This window comes from Lissotriton vulgaris, chromosome 2_1, assembly GCF_964263255.1.
Source record: "Lissotriton vulgaris chromosome 2_1, aLisVul1.2, whole genome shotgun sequence".
Classification (NCBI taxonomy): Eukaryota; Metazoa; Chordata; class Amphibia; order Caudata; family Salamandridae; genus Lissotriton; species Lissotriton vulgaris.
Genome location: NC_141687.1, coordinates 288,453,608 through 288,472,225, shown reverse-complemented (window position 1 = coordinate 288,472,225; position 18,618 = coordinate 288,453,608). Strand labels below are relative to the sequence as shown.

The following is an 18,618-nucleotide window of genomic DNA, read 5'->3' as shown; positions in this document are numbered from 1 at the left end:
AACTGCATTAATCGTGACTTTCCTGCTCCTAAGTACACAGTTTCCAAGGACATTGTTATTCGGTTCATAAAATTTAATTCAATCGTTATTCTAACTTTCTCAATTCATTTAATTTACATTTTTAATAGTCATACTTTCTGTCTGATTTCGTTAATCTCCTATTTAGATATGCTTTCTGTTGCTAGTCAAGTTATGTTTTTCATGTTATTTACTTGTTATGCACACGCTAAATGTCAATTACCTCTCTGCTTGGCCCCCAGGCGAATACCCTGATGGCAGACCATCTTCATATCAGATATTTGTACCATAAGTATAAATCCTTCCTTAATGCCACATCTTAGTCAGAAACCTTGACTCATCAACTGTCAACTTGTTCCAGCAATGGTCATTCAGACAGTTGAAATTCTGAGGCAGATCCGTGAGAGTACTAAACTCAAAACACTGGAATATCCTCATCCCCACACTGACATCAGAACTCAACCATATGTGCTGCAGGAAACTCCTGAAAACTGAACTAGCCAAACTTGATGGTGAACATCAGCTATGGGTGCCACCCTTCCGCATGGGCCATGCTCTTCCCCACGTCGCTCCTTTTCCAGATTGGACTCTACTTCTCCTACACTCTGAAGTAGCCGAAAGATTACACATAGTGCATTATAAAACTTCTAAATAAATAAGTAGTAAGAAGAAGGATGTGTAGTAATAAGTGAATGCTGATGATCAACTCTGTATAATAGTTTCTTACCTATGAAAGACTACTTTGAGATGACCGGCCTTTGTACTTTAAAGAATGTTTGTAGTGGCAAAGGCTGAGTTCTCAATTAGACAGTTTCACATTGGAAAAAAGGCTTTCTGTGAAGGTAATTGATCGTATTATGCAAAGCAGGAAACAGTAGCCCCTTTAAATAGACACACTGTTTAATTACAACAAGCAGAACACAACACATTGTGCTTCCTACTGTTCACTTGTGTCTCTAAAGGTGCAGGTGGCAGCCACGACAACATCATCTACCGACATTAGCCCTCATGCCCTTGCAGAACATTTAGGTACAGAAAGGAGGAACACATGCACTGTGGAACCATTGAAGCATCCTCCACTTTAGCTTCTGCACTTGCCAAAAAGATCAATGTTTTAATTGTATACACCTACTTGGACTTTTATTTTTAATGAGAACCTCTTTATATTCATACATTGTAAATATGAGCCTTCCATCTATACAGACACCTTTTCCAGACAACTAATCTGACCAGCTGTCTGGTAAAAGTGTCCGTATAGATGGAAGGCTCATATTTAAAATTGAATGGAGCTAAAACTGATCTCATGTTTTTGGGCAAACCCTGCCCCCGGACTCCATCTCTTTATGGCCCAAGTGTTTGGATATCATGCCTCCAAAAGAGCAATTTAAAAGCCTTGGTATTTGGCTGGACACAATCTAAACATGAAGGAGCAATCTCGGAAGGTAGCAGGGACCTGCTATGGAATACTGAAAATGATTAGGAAAATCCTCCCCTTGTTGCCTTTCAATGCCAGTAGATTGTTGGTTTAAGCTCCGATTCTCTCAAGCCTTGATTACGCCAACGCTTTCTATTTAGGCTCCCCGGGCTCAACGATTAGGAAGCTACAGACTGTTCAAAACTATGTTGCTAGTCTCCTTCTACAGACAATCAATAGGGAATCCGCACGATCGTCAATAGTTTCCCTCCATTGGCCCCCGGTCGCTGAGAGAGTTCTGTTTAAGGCTCTATGCATCGTACACAAGACTCTACCCTCAAAGGGCCCACCAATTCTGCGATTCATTATCTCTTCTTACCGTCCCAGTAGATCCTTGCGCCCTGGGAGGAAACACCTGGCAGCAGTCTTTAGGATATATAAGTCTAGGAGCGGGGGACGACTGTTCTCCTACAACGCATCCAAACGTTGGAACCAACTTCCTAATTATATCTGCCTTTTAGAGTATTATCTGTCCTTCCGTTGATGGCTAAAAACCCTTTTGTTCCCTATTGTTTAATGTCCATTGTGAAGGTTCTGTTCCTAAACGCTGGGAGGCCTTCTGGTAGCCATGCGCTTTACAAGTGCCAATTCATTCATTAATTCATATTCCCAGTTACATTTGTTGATGTATTAGTGTCTGGTGTTGATGCTCCTTTCCACTCCTCCTTCAATTGGAAGGTAGCTGTCAGTGCACATAAACTGTTACTTCTGCTAATAATTTGTTTTACTTATTTCAGACTGTGAAGGTAGTGATGGATATTCATCTAAACAAGCTGGCTGGTGACATATTGGTTTTTCTGACAGGTAAGGCTTCACTTTCTTTGCTGAAGTAATTAATGTATGCACCGCACTTTTTGCAACATGTACTGTAGACCTTCAGAACAAATGTGAAAAAAGATGTCAGCATCTTTCTCCTATGTTTGCCATGTACACCAATAGAATCCATACAAATTGTAAATCAGATCACACTTTGTTTATAAAGGGTTAGAGGAGTTCCTATTATTCTCATATGCGCAATGTCTTCTCTATACTTACTCTCTTTGTCACCTTTGATGTGATCAATGTTGCGAGGGGAGTGCCCCCTGGATCATGTACAGTTGTATCCTCTCCCATGTGTGCCTGAACTGTTAGTATCTGTGATCCTGTTTTTTTGCCTCACCGCACACAACCTAGTGTGCAAATGCCTAGACCTGCCCTAGACTACAAAAGGTTCTGGACACACAAAACAAGCCCCCCCCCATCCCCACCCCAATGGCAAAGCCTAGTTTTACACATGTAGCACTGTGGATGGGCAGGGATCAGTGTCTTGTAGTGATTTTAGTGACCTGTGTGAATGCAAACCTACCAGCCAATTCATCTGAAAGTCCTGCTGCTCCCGGTGAACCTGGAAATCCAACCACTGAGCATGTGCGTGTGTTGGTAGGATGCACATGTGTCTCAGAATGAGCCAGAGTGATAGAAGCCTGTGTGTTCCATTTTGCAAGCACCTGGCTTGGCCATGTGTACAAGATGAAGGTTAGGTTGCTTTCCTCATTTGGCAGAAATGTAATGCTGACTTACCTGAGTTTGTGGACAGTGGATTGGGAGACCAGACACTGAAGTGAGGAAAGTGGAGGCAGGATTTCTCCTAGAAATTGTGTATGACTTGTCTGATACAAATGGCTATTGAGAAGTCTTCCCATTACTGCCATTTTGTGGACTCAGGGGTAAAGGGTGAGGACTGCAGTATCTAATGTCATGGATAAAGGGTTTCTTTGAAGAAGAGCAGACTGCTTCCTCTCTTAGTGATCTATGTCAGAAGTGGTCATAAACAGCTAGGTGCAGCCTGCTCACACCACTTTTATAACTCTGTGCTGGGTGCTCTACTTAGAGACTGTTCTGCTTTGAAGAGCACTACTAGAGATAAAAGCTGGTCAGAAAGATGAACCTCAATCCAGTTTGGAGAAGGTAGCTTTGGAAATCACACCTCTTTGTGAAAAATACCATGTGAAAGTGGGAGATGCTGCCACAGTTGTTGTTTTCTTTGGCCGAAGAGGAGTTACTCAGTACTCTAAGGACTACTGCCAACCAAAGGTTGGTGACCTGCTGACAGCCAACTCCGAGAGGTGAGGGAATATCACCTGAGTCCTAACTCAAGGACACATTGTTGAACTTGTCCTGGGAACCAAGAAGTCTTGCCAAAGTGGAAGGAAACACTAACTCTGCCCGAGGAGTTGACCATGGAAGGGACAGTCATAACTGACCCTGGTGTAGGGTTCATCCTAACATGACTCGGATGAAGAGTGCCGATCTATCTGCCGCTCTGTTGAAGAAAATCCAGCATGGCGTGGTGTGTCTAGCAGTCTTGTTGCATTATCCCGTCATCACTCCCAAAGCACCAGGAGCTATGTACCTAATTGGTATGCCCGTCTAAAGCTGGGATAAATGCCTGATTGTGCTACCTACTCCTCCTGAGAACATTGGATGGTGGGATCACAACACTGCCAATCTGTGCAGTGTGGTCCTAACCAGTTCCAAGAAGCAGAAACTACCTAAACCGAGGTGCCCAGGGTGTCCTGTTACAAGTAGAGGACTCTGTGCTGCCTAGAATCTGCCCCGCCACCTTGCTCAGAAGATTTGCGGCTATCGCCTTGTTGCACTATGTGCCAAAGATAGGGCTTGGATGCTGAGGCACCTAAGACCTAAGCACTTGATTGGGTGACCGGAGTACACACCAGGAGCTGCTTCTGCCTGCGAAGGCCACAAAATGGCTGCCTCCAAGAGACTCACTGAAGAATCAGGAACAGGTCAGCTGAAACCTCCTGGACCAAACAAATTAACATAAGAATCCAGAAAAGAGAAAATGCCAGAAGCACCTGCTCAAGTGTGGACTGTCAGCGGGCTCACTGCTTTGTTGGCAACTCCTTGCTTCCAACGGTACTGCCACATGGTGTCCATAGAAGGTTCCACAGATCATCAGTGAATCCACCACCAATGGAAAAATCAACGCGATCTCTGTGCTGCTCTAACCAATTATGGGTGAGAGACTCCAACGTGCATTGGAGGCTCTGTGTGATAAAAGAAACAGAAGGCAGAGTTCTGCAGCTCTTTAGAAACTGCACCATTAACCTCGAAGACCCTGAGAGATAGAGTGCGAGAGAATCTAGCTCCTAGAGGAAACAGAGCCACTTTGTAGCTCCTAACACTCACACCAGTGAATCAGGTGCTTGTTTTTAGTGTGTAATATTTCTGCAATTTATGTAATACAGTACTTGTCTTTTATGAAGGGAAACATGAAATGGACATTGATCTTATGGCACTGGGAGGCAGGGTGTTGAATACTGAGTCCGAGTACCTCGATTTTAACCTCCAAGCCTGTGCCTGCTTGCTAATTTTACCACTGAGAGTCAAGTGTTGAACACGTTGTACTAGGACAGTAGAGACATATAAGCCCAGCACCTGCGTCTATATGAGGTAGCTCCGCCTTCTCCTTGGGTTTCCACACGGGACTGACGGCCATCAACAACATCCAATTTAGACCCTTGTTTGTTCTTTGTGTAACATGCTGCTGTCCTGGATTATCTTTATGTTGTACGATGTTCTTCTTTTTACTCAATGCTACTCTATATATCTATATATCAACACCACAGTTGCCTAATATGATGGAGCCACACTCAGGTACGTTTACATCGCCTGCTTTAATGAAGGGGAACCATTTTCAGTCACAGATAGATTGATTCTAGCATTGACACCACAGCAGTTTGGCTGCTTAACTTTTAAATCTGTGTATTTTAGATATTTTATACTGCATTACACTGTAGTTCCTTTGTGTCCGACCCCCCCCCCGTTTTTTTGACATCGGAGCCAGCATAGACACCCACAATACCCAGGACAGTCACACGATCCCTCCCTAGCATTTTGGGGTGATTCAGACACCTGTGGCCGATTCTAGGGCCATTCATTCATTGTGCTCGGCCGAAATTGACGGCGGCCATCTTTGATAGGGCTACATTTACTCGGGGCTCTAGCCTCAGGTATAAAAACGGTTAGTCATGACTCCGCACAGCGGACGCGCACAGCGGACGCGCACAGCGGACGCGCCTGATTCGCGCCGGAGTCACGCCAGAGTCCAGCCCGTCTGCGCCCGTCCGCGCACGAACGGGTGCAGGGGTTGGGGCTCTTGGCTGCGGGCTTTCGTACACACGGGATGCTTTATACCACCTACAGAGGGGAACCCAGTCCCTAGATCCAACTACGCTAGCCTTACTAGAAGAACTCTCTATTCGCCGTTCATGTAGCAGTAAGTCCACCTCCCATTCCCATACCCTGAAACTGGCTAGTTTAAACACCAGATCACTGCAATGCCATAGTCTTGAGATTTTCACCTTACTCCAAGCTGGAGAAATCGATGTATTAACATTGACTGAGACCTGGCTCGGGGAAAACTCACTACCAGACATTATAGCAGCAGTTCCATCAGGTTATGACATACACTGGCACAATCACGCAGGGAATGCCCGTGGGGGAGGAGTAGCTATACTCTTTAAGAAAAATCTAGCTGCAATTAAAATCTTGGCAGAAACAGTGGACCTGGCCGACATGCTGGCAGTGAAAGTTATGTTTGACAATTTGTGTTTAATCATCATCATCCTCACTGTCTATCGCCCGCCAAATTCCACCTCGGCCTTTAACGATTTATTTATGGCCAGCATATCGGATATATGCTCACGTTATAAGAACATAGTAGTCACGGGAGACTTTAATCTACACTGGGACAAGAAGAAAAAGGAGCCAGCAGCTAGCTCTTTGGAGACAACAATGTGTTCGCTTGGTTTCAGGCAACTGGTAGACTCCCCTAAGCACATAAAGGGCTATATCCTTGACCTAGTCTGGGTGTTAGATCCCAAGATCACCTCAGTAAAAGTCCTCCCTTGTATCTGGTAGGACCATCACCTGATATATTGCGATGTCCCTATTGGCGCAAAACCCCCACAGCCCCCACCAAAAATTAAAAAGACTTGTCAATGGAAAAATGTTGAGGCACAAACATTGACTCTGTCGCTCAGGGAATTCACTCGACCCATGGCGCCAGTCGCCGACATAGACCAAGAGTGTAGAGATCTAATGGGTGATGTAACAATGGCAATTGATCAGATTGCACCAGTGAAATTCCAGAAAATGAACAGCGGTGGAAAGGGAGCCCCCTGGTTTACACCAGCTCTAAGAGAGCATAGGAAAACTTTGAGAAACTGGAGGAGAAAAAAAGATCCCGAATCCTGTGAACAATACAGGCAGTTTCTTCGAGCCTATAAAAAACATATACAGGAATCTAAAGCGACATTCTACGAAACTCGCATTAACAAGGCAGATAACGTTCAGAAGGAAACTTTTAAAATCCTCACGGAACTAAGTAAAAGAACTCAACCTATAGAGACCAACCTCAATTGCGACACCTTTCAGAAATACTTCCTAGAAAAGGTTGAAGTTATTTTACAAGAAATAACAAGTACCAGAGTTGGCTCCACTGAACTACATCCTGCTAAAACTCCAGGTGGAATGTACTTGTCTAGTTTTCCCCCGATTGATTCATTGAGCCTAGACACCTTAATGAGGAAAACAAAGTCAGGCTCTCCAGCCGACCCATGTCCCCCTAGTGTGTTTCGCCTAGCCCGCCTCAGCCTAGAAGAACGCATTCTGTCCATGCTAAATAGGTCATTGAACACGGGACAGCTGCCAGCTAGCTTTAAAGAGGCCCGAGTGAAGCCCCTAATCAAGAAAGCTGGGGCCGATCCCAAAGTATTAAAAAACTATCGGCCCATCTCCCAGCTTCCATTTCTATCCAAGGTGCTTGAGCAGCATGTTTTTAAGTCCCTGGCTGCGTTCCTGGAGTCTAACCATCTGCTCCATGAGATGCAGGCAGGGTTCCGTGCCCACCATAGCACCGAGTTAGTCATGCTCTCGGTGCTGGACGACCTTAGAGGGTTGGCTGACCGAAAGAAATCAAGCGCCCTGATACTTTTAGACCTAACAGCGGCGTTTGATACCGTCAGCCATACCATACTCCTGGATAGGTTGGCCGGGTTTGGGTTTCGGGGCTCTGCTTACCTCTGGCTGGAATCCTTCCTGTCCGGGCGAACCCAGAGGATTCAGCTGGGAGAGGAGGTATCAGGAGCAGGAGACCTGACATGTGGGGTACCCCAAGGCTCCGCCTTGTCCCCCTTATTGTTCAACCTATACCTGCAACCACTAATAAGCACCTTGGCTGAGATGGGCTGTCGGGTGTTCAACTATGCAGACGACACCCAGTTGTTGCTGAGCATAGATGACACCGTACGGGCCTAGTCACTGGCACAGGAGATTCTTAGGTACACAGTCAACTGGATGTCCAGGAATCTCCTGAAGATTAACCCCGAGAAAACAGAGGTGTTAATTGTGTCATCCACCTGTTCCCCCTGGTGTGACCTCTAATGGCCCCAGGAATTAGGGCCCACCCCTAAGCCAGCAATCATGGTCAAAAGTCTTGGCATTAGAATAGACGGCGCCCTCTCAATGACCAATCAAATCTCTGCGGTAGTAGGTACCTGTAACGACATCATAAGACAACTGCGCAAACTTGTTCCACTTCTTTCCCTGTCCACGATCCGCACGATAGTTTCTGCCACCATACTGTCGAGGCTGGACTACGGAAATGCGCTCTACCTGGGCTTACCTAAAGCCTTAACAAGCAGACTGCAGGTAGTCTTAAATGACGCGGCAAGATTAATCTTCAGACTTCCAAGGAGATCACATGCATCCCCGCTGTTGCTGAATCTTCACTGGCTACCAGTGACGCAAAGGTCGGCTTTCAAGAGCCTCTGCATAGCCCACAAGGCCATCTATGGGCAAGCCCCTTCCTATATCAAGGAAAGACTAGTCATATACAGGCCCGAAAGAAGCCTATGGTCCTCCGAGGCTCAGTTGCTTGTATGTCCTCGGTTCAGGCCAGCAACAAAAGGAGGGAGATCCTTTTCGGTCCTATTGCCCAAAATGTGGAATGAGCTGCCGGAAGCTCTTCGCAAGGAAGGAAACCTGTTTCACTTTAGGAAAGCCCTAAAGACAACCCTATTTAGAACAGCGTTGAGCTCAGTATAGACCTAGCTTGCCTCCTGTTGCTGCCCGAGCTGTGATGTCATTGCGGTCAAAAGCGCCCTGAGACCTGTCGGTGACTTGGCGCTATATAAACCGACATAAACATAAACATAAACAAACAGCAGAAGCGCCTCGTGAAAAAGTCATGCTACTGCCCGACGCGTTTCATGCTCATTAGCATTTCCTCAGGGGCTGCAGGTAGCTTCGTGAAAGCAAAGAACAACAGTTTCAAGGCACCCTTATACAGGAGTTCACTCTCTCCGCCCTGCTGGGTGTGGCCACTCGCATACCCTGATGGTTACTGTAGTGCCTCGTGTATTTCTCAAGTGAGTCATTGTGCTTGGCTTTGCTGTACAATATCTTTACATCCCAAGTGGGTTACGAGTTCAGTCCTGGCGTCTGTCACGCCCGTGAGTCCTCCATTGGCATACCTGTTCCCAAAGTTTGTAGTGCAATTAAGCACCGCAGCGGGACTGCACCAGAGCGCAGCGGGGCTCACATCGCGACCCAGGCTGAGCCGCCTTCAAATCAACACCACAGTTGCCTGCTATGATGGAGCCACACTCAGGTACGTTTACATCGCAACCCACTGGGGTTTTTCACAAAATAGACATTCAAAGTATTGACATGGCAGCTCACTTGAGTAAAACAATGAACTACAGCGTCCAGAAGGCCTAGGGAGGCCACGCCCATTATGGCGGGATGTGTTGGTTGAAATAGCGGTACGGATGCCGTGTCAGTTACTTTTCCAGTGCCTTTGATGAAGTGCAACTGCGCACGAAATGCGTCGGTGAAACTGGACAATACCTGTTGATTCAAGACTGTTTCCACGCTGTACCCTACAATAAATATTAATGGCAAAGACTCACCTGTCGTGTGGCTTCCTCCATAGCCGGCAACCTTGTATGTATATATGTATATGTATATATATATATATATATATATATATCCATCATTTTCTGCTTTGGCTTTCGTTACCATCCCTGCTGATGACATCCACATGAACAAATAACCAATAGCTCATTGCTATTCAGAACTAGATGACAATGGACGGTCTCTGCCATAATTAGAGTTCAAGACTTCAACTCCCTCTAATACTGCATTTTCCCTGACACTAATTTTTTCATAGCCAGATCCTCCTGTCGTCCTCCTCCAGAAACCACAGCAATAGTTTTGATCGTTACATTCATCAATACACCTTAATCACTTCACCAGCCATCATCACCAACATATTCAAGTTTCCACTAGACTTGTCCTGAACTTGCATTTCACTTGTCAAAAACACTCAAGCTTTGATCTTCTGTAAGCAGAACTATTCTACCGGGCTTCTTCTTGTCACTATTACTTTTTACCCCTGGAGAAGAACTTTTATTTACCTTGATCTTCTCGAGTCGAGAACATTCCTCACCTCCCTTTCACACATCTTCCTGACTTTTTACAGTATTGAACAGGTTGCTGTACACAGTCATTAGCCTTGTATTGAAATCCATCCATTGTTTGCAACCTTCTACATAGCCTAAAGCATCACTTAGAAATGTCTTCGCTCTCAACACTCATTAGACCTAAAGTGTCCTGCACCAGTTCTAGGTGGTTGCCCTTTACTCTTCTCACTGGAGAGGTTTTCGTCTCAACTCAAGGGCATCCATGCCTTGCTCATCTTTAAAACATTATTCAAGTATTACCTTCTCTTAAATCAAGGTCCCCAAAAACACCTACATCTGTATATTTAGTGCAGTGGTCTGATAAATGTGGGTTTGCTCCATACTACCCAACGTGAATCTACCAATCACTCTGGTGCACTTTCCGATCATGGGTTATGCCGACACCATTGACTTAAGTTTAATAGGCAGTTTCTTCATTAATCTATGCACAGTGTTTCCGTTTGAAATATATCTAAAGTGCATGAATACATCTAAACAATATTTGGGCTACTCATAGTTAAAACATGTAGCTTTAAATTCAACCTCACAAGAAAGGTGACTGCCTTCCTCTTTCTGTCAGTCTTCTGAAGAATGAATTAATGCTATGGCCTTATCAAGCATGGACAGTGGAATCCTATCCCAGAAGGTCTTCCTGCCCACCAACTAACTACTTACAGCTTAACTTAGAGCATTCTGCATACATAAGGATGGAGATGGGTACCATCCATGCCATAAAACCAACTAGTAAGTTACTTTACAGACTGCCCAATACGCACCCTGTACCGTATCTCTTCCACTAGCACCTGTGCTAGCCATCTTAGACACATGCATGCAGGGCCCAAAGACTGACACTCAGGTAAACTCATACAGTGCCCTGGAGATGGGGAAGCAGGGACCCAAAGCAACTTGGGGAGAAGCAGAAAGTCAATGGCTGACGGAGGCAGCAGTAGATATGGGGAGACTAGACATGAGAAATATGGACACTGGCAGGTGCAGATCAGGGGAGCGACTAAAGCTATATAGAGTGACACTGTGGATTGTAAATACTGGAAAACCTGGCCAGACACAAACAAAGGACTACACCCATGCAATAAGATACTGTGGAGAAACAGACACCGCAGAATTTGGGGCTGAATGGGCTTCAGAAGGGAGGCACAGGAAAACTGAGCTAGGGGGAAACTTTAAGGTGACATCACATGGATGCAGACAAAGAACATTAGGAAGACATGGAAAAACGGTGAGTGACACAAACATAGCGAAATGTGGGAATTGGTGATAATATTTTGAGAGAGAGAGATTAGGGAGTCACAGATACATTTACAGGGAAAAAGGGATACTTATACTGGAAGATACTGGAAAGACACAATCATAAAGCAAACAGCGAGACCACAGACGTTCCACCCTCCCAAGACCTCTGCAATAAACTGGGCACCTTCTTCCACCTCAGCATCAGACAGATTTACTTCAGCTTCGAGACCCAAGACCCTAATCACCATGGCCGCCACCACTGCATGCAAACACACTGCACCCCAGCAGATCGTGCTCATCACAGATACACTCAAGACCATGAAGTGCACCCACTCAGGAGCACTATCAGATCCTTTCCCATACCAGATTTCAAAAGAGCAGCCACTTTCATCGCTCCAGAGCTTCGCCACACCATCAACGGCCCCATCGAAACCGCCACCTTCCCCGATGACTGGGAACATACCAAGATCAACCCCCTGCTGAAGAAGCCGTCCACCGATCCGACAGACCTGAAGAACTTCAGACCCAACTCCCTCCTCCTCTTCCCAGCCAAGGTCATCATGAAGGCCATCAATGCCCAACTCTCCAAGTTCATCGAGGAGAACCATGTCCTGGACACCTCGCAGTCAGGCTTCTGAAGCAACCACAGTAACGAGAATGCCTTCCTTGCCGCCACAGATGACAACAAAACCACAGCCCTCATCCTACTGGACCTCTAGGCCGCTTTCGACACAGTCTCCCACTGCAACCATATCACCCGACTCCACGACGCCAGCATCCTCGACAAGGCACTGGACTGGCTCCACTCCTTCCTTACGGGCTGAACACAGCGAGTCACACTACTCTCAGAACCTACAGAGATCAGCTGCGGAGTGCTCCCTGTGCCCCACCCTCTTCAACGTCGACATGGCCCCCCTCACAGCCATCGTCGCAAGCCACGGACTCGCAAGCCACGGACTACGCCGACGACACCCAGCTAATCCTCTCTCTCGCCAACAACCCACAGCTGCCAGAATCAACTTTCACAGCGGAATGGAGGCCGTTGCTACCTGGATGAAAGGTAGCTGCCTCAAGCAGAACTCTGATCAGACTGAAGTACTCATCCTGGGAAACGACCCCTCAGTCTGGGATGACTCCTGGTGGCCCGCCACACTAGGAAGCTCTTCCACCCCTACAGACCACGCATGCAACCTCAGCATCATACTGGACTCTTTGCTCACAATGAATCACCATATCAACATGGTATCGTCATCCAGCTATCACACACTCCGCCTGCTTCGAAAGACATTCAGGTGGATCCCCACAGAATCCATAAAGATGGTCACCCATGCACTCATAATCAATAGACTTGACTACTGCAATGCACTCTACGCCGGTTATCATCCAGAAACCGCTCCGCAAACTACAGAATGTCCAAAACGCCGCAGCCAGACTGGTCTGCAACATCCCTGCTGCAGACACCTAACACAACCCCTCCAAAAACTCCACTGGCTCCCAATCAACAAGAAAATCACCTTAAAACTCCTCACACATGCCTACAAAGCTCTCCACTCTCCAGGACCAGAATATCTGAACCACCGCCTCGCATTTCACATACCCTCCAGACAGCTCCGCTTTGCCCAACTCACCCTGGCCTCCGTCCCACGGATCCACAAGATCAGAACCGTAGGAAGATCTGTCTCCTACCTTGCTGACAGACCTAGACCTAGAACACCCATCCCCTCACCTGAGGTAATTTTCATAGTTGATCCAATTCAGAAAGGACCTCCATACCTGGCTCTTCGACTGAACCTCCACAACCAGACACATAGACATTGGGTCGAAACGTCAACGGAAATCCTATTGCTTCATGTTCTGTCAGCAATCCTATAGAAGTGCCAATAATGATTAGGGTGTTTGTTGAACTTTAGATATGAGCGAGAAAAGGCATGTTTGTAATAATTTCTTTATATAGATCATGTTAAGACAGGTCCGTACAAAAGCAAAAAATGGGGATCAAGGCTAAGATGTCTGCACCGGTACTAAAGTCCCAAAAGTAATGTATAATGCAGTGAAGGTGCAAGTGGCCTGGAACACAATTCCCTATGTTTCATAATTGAGAAAAAGGAGACAAGTCCCCTACTTCCTCAACAGTTACATACACAGAATAGCCATGCACCCTTCAAGTATTCATTACACTATTAAATGAAGTTTTTAGCAATATTCATATCATAGGCAATTCATAGATGATCAGTTGTTTTCCCGAGAGAAGTCAAATAAAGGCTCTTCAGATTTAAGATAGGTTCTTTATTCAAATTTCTTTATAAAATGAATAGCCAACGCGTTTCGTGTTACCGGACTTCTTCAGGGCTATGAGAATACAAAAAAACACAAAAGTGCTATTTACAATGGTGCACAGACACATTTAAAAACATGTTACAAAAACCAGATTTTGTATGTAACAATGTCTGTCCACAATCCCCTTTATACAGTAAATTCTTTTCCTGGAAAACATTCTTGCCAAACAGTTTTATAAAGACACAGTGGTCAAGAACAAACACTATACCATAAGTTTTTCTTGTTAAAGTAATAAGCAGTTATTTACAAGTACATACACATCAAGAAATAATAATTATCTACTTAGTAACTTTGGAGACAAGTGTACTCTTCGTACATTAACAAAATCTCTGATTTTTCAAATGTAATTAACTCTCTGTGCAAAAAAAGGTACCTTTGATTTCTTTATGGTAGTCGTAATTCAAAATCTTTACATACTGAAAAAAGCCAGTCAATCTGTAAATCGAAGAATTCCCATAGTTACACACCGATGAGAGCTGTTACAGAGAGTTTGCAAAAACCATGTGGCATAGTTCATACACCCTATATTTATGAGTCCCCGTATGGCACTATTGTCGACAACATAGCAGCCTATCTATGATATTGGACCATCTCAAAGTATTAATACAGTGTGCTACAGCTCATCTTAATGTTTACATTCTTTCATATTTTTGTTTAAACAACAAATCCTAAATTTACGGCATCAACACTTACTTAAAAAAAAGTGGTCTATATGCTCCAGCAGCGATCTAAGTTCAAGAGTAATTTCACAAAAGAAGTGTAAATCCTGAGTAAGGTAAGTTAACACACATCAGCATTTAAGACATCTTTGCGACACACTAATGTCTGTGTCAGTGTACCTAGTGCCGAAAGGTAGGTAGCCAGAGTAGCAACTGACATCTTAAGTATAATTTGCTATTATTTAATTGTATTGACAAGAACAAACAATCTTGCAATACACTGATATCTATATAGGTGTGCCCAAAGCCGTAAGTATAAACACAAGGTTACAGCTGACATCATATATTTATGTGGTTTTATTTTATTGCACTGGAGTCTTTTTAATTTCCCTAAGTGTCATTAAAAAAGAATATAAACGGACTCCCTTCATCGAACCCCTCTGATACAATGCGTATTTGTTTTACAAACCGGAGCTTAATACCGTACAGTAGCCAAGAGTGCGGCAGCCATCTTTTGATAGCCGTAAAATATAAACACAGGGTTGCAGCTGACATCATATATTTGTGTGCTTTTTTTTATTGCACTGGAGTCTTTTTAATTTCCCTAAGTGTCATTAAATAAGAATATGAACAGACTTCCTACATCGTTCCCCTCTGATACAGCACGCATCGGTTTTACAAACCGAAGCTTAATACCGTACAATAGCCGAGAGTGCGACAGCCATCTTTTAATAGATTGAGTCTCCCATAGTGAACAGAGTTCTATTGGCACTCACATTTAAATTGGACTACGTTAGTTAATCCAAATGAACCCCAACTAAATTCTCTAATATTATACTGTAAAATCACAATGTCAGAAAAATTACCGACCAAGACGCCTTATCCTACCCACATCGTAACTCTTACTCACCGCAAGTGTACGCAATCTGTCCTACATGTGGTCATCTGGTTTCGATGGCTCAACGAAAACGCTCGTTTTTATAGGATCCGTTTAGTAATTAATCAATTAATTCAAATTAATTGCTCATTGGTCTTCACACGTCGCCTTCCCAGTGACGTAACAGTCAAACCATAACGGGTGCCATCTTTGAATGGTTAAATTCAACAAAGCAATTGATACGTAATGGGCGCCATCTTTAAAAGATTAAGTTCACCTATCTTTCTCTCATGTTCGTTGGCGTATCTTAAACGCCATAATCAAATGGGTAAATTCCATTTACTTTCTCCAACTTTTGAAGACGTATCCGGATATATAGATCATGTTAAGACCAGTCTGTGTCTGTATTGTTTAATGTTAAACTTATTTTCTTAACTTTGTGTCACTTTATCACCAAGTCATGTCATTTGATATATTTTTTGTGTACTTAAAAGCCTTGTATGAAAAAAGAGAAAATTGTGCATATTTAGAAATGTCTTTGAATATTCTAAATAAGTATAATTGTTGTTGTGTGTTGTGTATTTTACTGATTTGCTCTTGGGGTGTAAAACAATGGTCCGCATAGGCCCACACTTACTGTGTTTTGAAGAACATGCATTGATTTTCTTATGTAGGTGTGACATTGCAACATCTATTTTTTCACACAAATAAATTGCGACACCCGACAGAATACATAGTAGCTTATAACATTGTTTACCCAGGTTCTGAGGGACATAGAGAAACCCCATTGATTTTGATGGTTCTTGTAAGATATCAGAATTTACATTTAATAAGAAACTACTTCTAATAGTCACCTGTAACAAATTTAGTGCATGTTTTTTTCTGATGTCAGATTAGCCCCCCTTCAAATGTACACTAAGTTTACAATAATTTGACATAAGTGTTCTTGCATGATTATAGAACATAAAGTATTTTTTACTGACTTAAATATAGGCCTTGTGACAGTACCACCCTTGAGTAGATTTCAAAAAAGAGGGAGACAGAAAGGACACTATTTACCACACAGTATTGGTGGAAGGTCCAGTAACAGCTTAGTGTCCTGTACGAAGTACTAGAGAGATACACCAAAAATGGAGGTTGCTGTACTGTTCCTAAAGAAGGTAGAGTTAGGAAAGATCTTGCTGGCGTGACTGGGAGAGGGAAAAGGGGATGTTATTAATACCCTGGGGAATCCATTATGTTGGATTTATTTGCCTCACACACCCCGAGGAGTGTCATGCTTCATCATCGGCGGTTGCTCCTCGTCGGGGAGGCGGTGCAACCCCCGACGGGCACACCTCAGAGAGGGGCTCTTTGGCGGAGATCTTTTTACCAACTGCCTGTAGGTGAAGTGGGGGTATGTGGGCGGGTAGGTGTATACCTCTAGTGAGGTGACTAAAATGTAGATAGGGGTACCTGAATTGACTTTTATTCTGGGGGTCCCCTAGCTATGGTTAAAAGGTGAAGCTAGTCCTCTAGGTGTTAACCAATTATGTTGTGTAACCCTACTGTGTAAAGATCACGACCTAGAGTCCCCCAGAGTGTTCGGCATCTACTCGAGCTCGGCGGGGAAGGGTAGGTCTACACACCCGGACGCAGCGGATGACAGCCACACCTTGGGCTCAGCGCTGCAGTTCCGCCCTGCCGAACACTCTGGGGGACTCTAGGTCGTGATCTTTAGACATAGACATAGGAGGACCCACTAAGGTAAATTTCAATAACATATGATACAAGCATGTTGTTATCCTCACTTCTTGGTCCTGAAGAATCGCGGTAAATGCACCATGAGCGAGAAACATGTTGACCACATGCACCACTAGCCCCTTCTAGGGTTACACAACATAATTGGTTAACACCTAGAGGACTAGCTTCACCTTTTAACCATAGCTAGGGGACCCCCAGAATAAAAGTCAATTCAGGTACCCCTATCTACATTTTAGTCACCTCACTAGAGGTATACACCTACCCGCCCACATACCCCCACTTCACCTACAGGCAGTTGGTAAAAAGATCTCCGCCAAAGAGCCCCTCTCTGAGGTGTGCCCGTCGGGGGTTGCACCGCCTCCCCGACGAGGAGCAACCGCCGATGATGAAGCATGACACTCCTCGGGGTGTGTGAGGCAAATAAATCCAACATAATGGATTCCCCAGGGTATTAATAACATCCCCTTTTCCCTCTCCCAGTCACGCCAGCAAGATCTTTCCTAACTCTACCTTCTTTAGGAACAGTACAGCAAACTCTCTAGTACCACCCTTGAGCCATGGCCTGTCCCTCAGTGACTGATAACAAAAATAGTCATTGTAAATATCTGCCATATATCACATAGAGGATTAGTAATATGTTCTTTCTGTGTCTGATATTTAGTTGAGGCCCTCTATCAATAACATGGTACATCTTTAGTCATCTCCTTGCCCTGCGCAAGGGGCAATAGGTGGTATTGTCAGAGACATCCTGTACTTGTGTCCACAAATTACAGACTGTATTTTAAGTGTATTTCTATTTTCCTCCTCACAGGCCAAGCTGAGATCGAGAAGGCAAGCAATCTGCTATTCAAAAAGGCAGAGTCTATTGATTACCAGTACGATCTCCGAGATCAGTCAGTGGAAGGTTTTCTGATATTGCCTTTGTATGGCTCCATGGCAACAGGTAAGACTTCTGTAACTCAAAAGATTAATATAATTTTTCATACTGGTGACCTTTGCAATAACATCTTGCTTGGGTTGCCGGTTTTAATTTATTAACCTTTTCATTGGGCTGGGCACAGAGAGGCTCATTTCAGACATCAGAGTAACTTACATAATGCTTGAAGCTGCTCACTTTTTGTGTCTGCTCCTGGTCACCTCGTACCAGGATGCATTCTCCTTAAAAAAACCTCCTAGACTGGTATTTGGAAAGCTCGAAAATCTAAAACCTGTCTGATCAAATGGACACAGGATGACATAGAGGCAGGGAACTAGGTTTTCAAAGGTTTTGCAGAGATGCTGCTTTATTGTTGTGAGAAACATATATATGGGTTTATTTTCAAAGTGTATTTATTGATTTTTAAAAAGCAAGTAGCCATTCATTCAACGTACAAATGTAGTTAAGATACGTTCAACCATGCCCCCTTGGAGCTAGCATTAGTCCAGGCCACAGTTCAGCCATTCCTTCAGTTTCCTACCCCAGGCATTGCGGTGTCGTTCGACCATTGTGTGAAGAGAACTGGTTGTACATACCTTATGTGCTTACAAGGCTTTACAGGAAGCAAAATGCATTCAAACCTATGATAAAAGAAATTAAATGTTGCCTGTCCATCTTCCTTGGCAAAACGTACATTCACATGTGTTGTAATGTGTCTGTTTCAGTCCCCCCACAATTCAACTGGTGTTCATGTCGCCCTTGCTCCTAGGAAATGGTGATATCAGCAGTCGCCTGTCCGCCAGCGTAGAGTGCAGATG

General features: G+C 44.4%; 1 protein-coding gene and 1 long non-coding RNA gene across 5 annotated transcripts in view; one reads left to right on the top strand and one right to left on the bottom strand.

Annotated features, from left to right (window-relative positions):
* Positions 1 to 18,618, top strand: part of DHX40 (DEAH-box helicase 40) — a 377,067-nt gene that overhangs the window by 99,400 nt on the left and 259,049 nt on the right. For all 4 annotated transcript variants that reach the window (XM_086954961.1, XM_086954958.1, XM_086954959.1 and 1 more), the window contains 2 exons: positions 2,230 to 2,296; positions 17,696 to 17,827. In XM_086954961.1, the coding sequence (XP_086811087.1) occupies positions 2,230 to 2,296; positions 17,696 to 17,827 (199 nt within the window). The remainder of the gene's footprint in view (positions 1 to 2,229; positions 2,297 to 17,695; positions 17,828 to 18,618) is intronic.
* On the bottom strand, positions 13,509 to 15,256 carry LOC147729985 (uncharacterized). The gene is made up of 3 exons (XR_015308363.1): positions 15,175 to 15,256; positions 13,979 to 14,040; positions 13,509 to 13,617 (listed from the first exon to the last, which is right to left on the bottom strand). It is a non-coding gene; the product is annotated as an uncharacterized LOC147729985 (long non-coding RNA).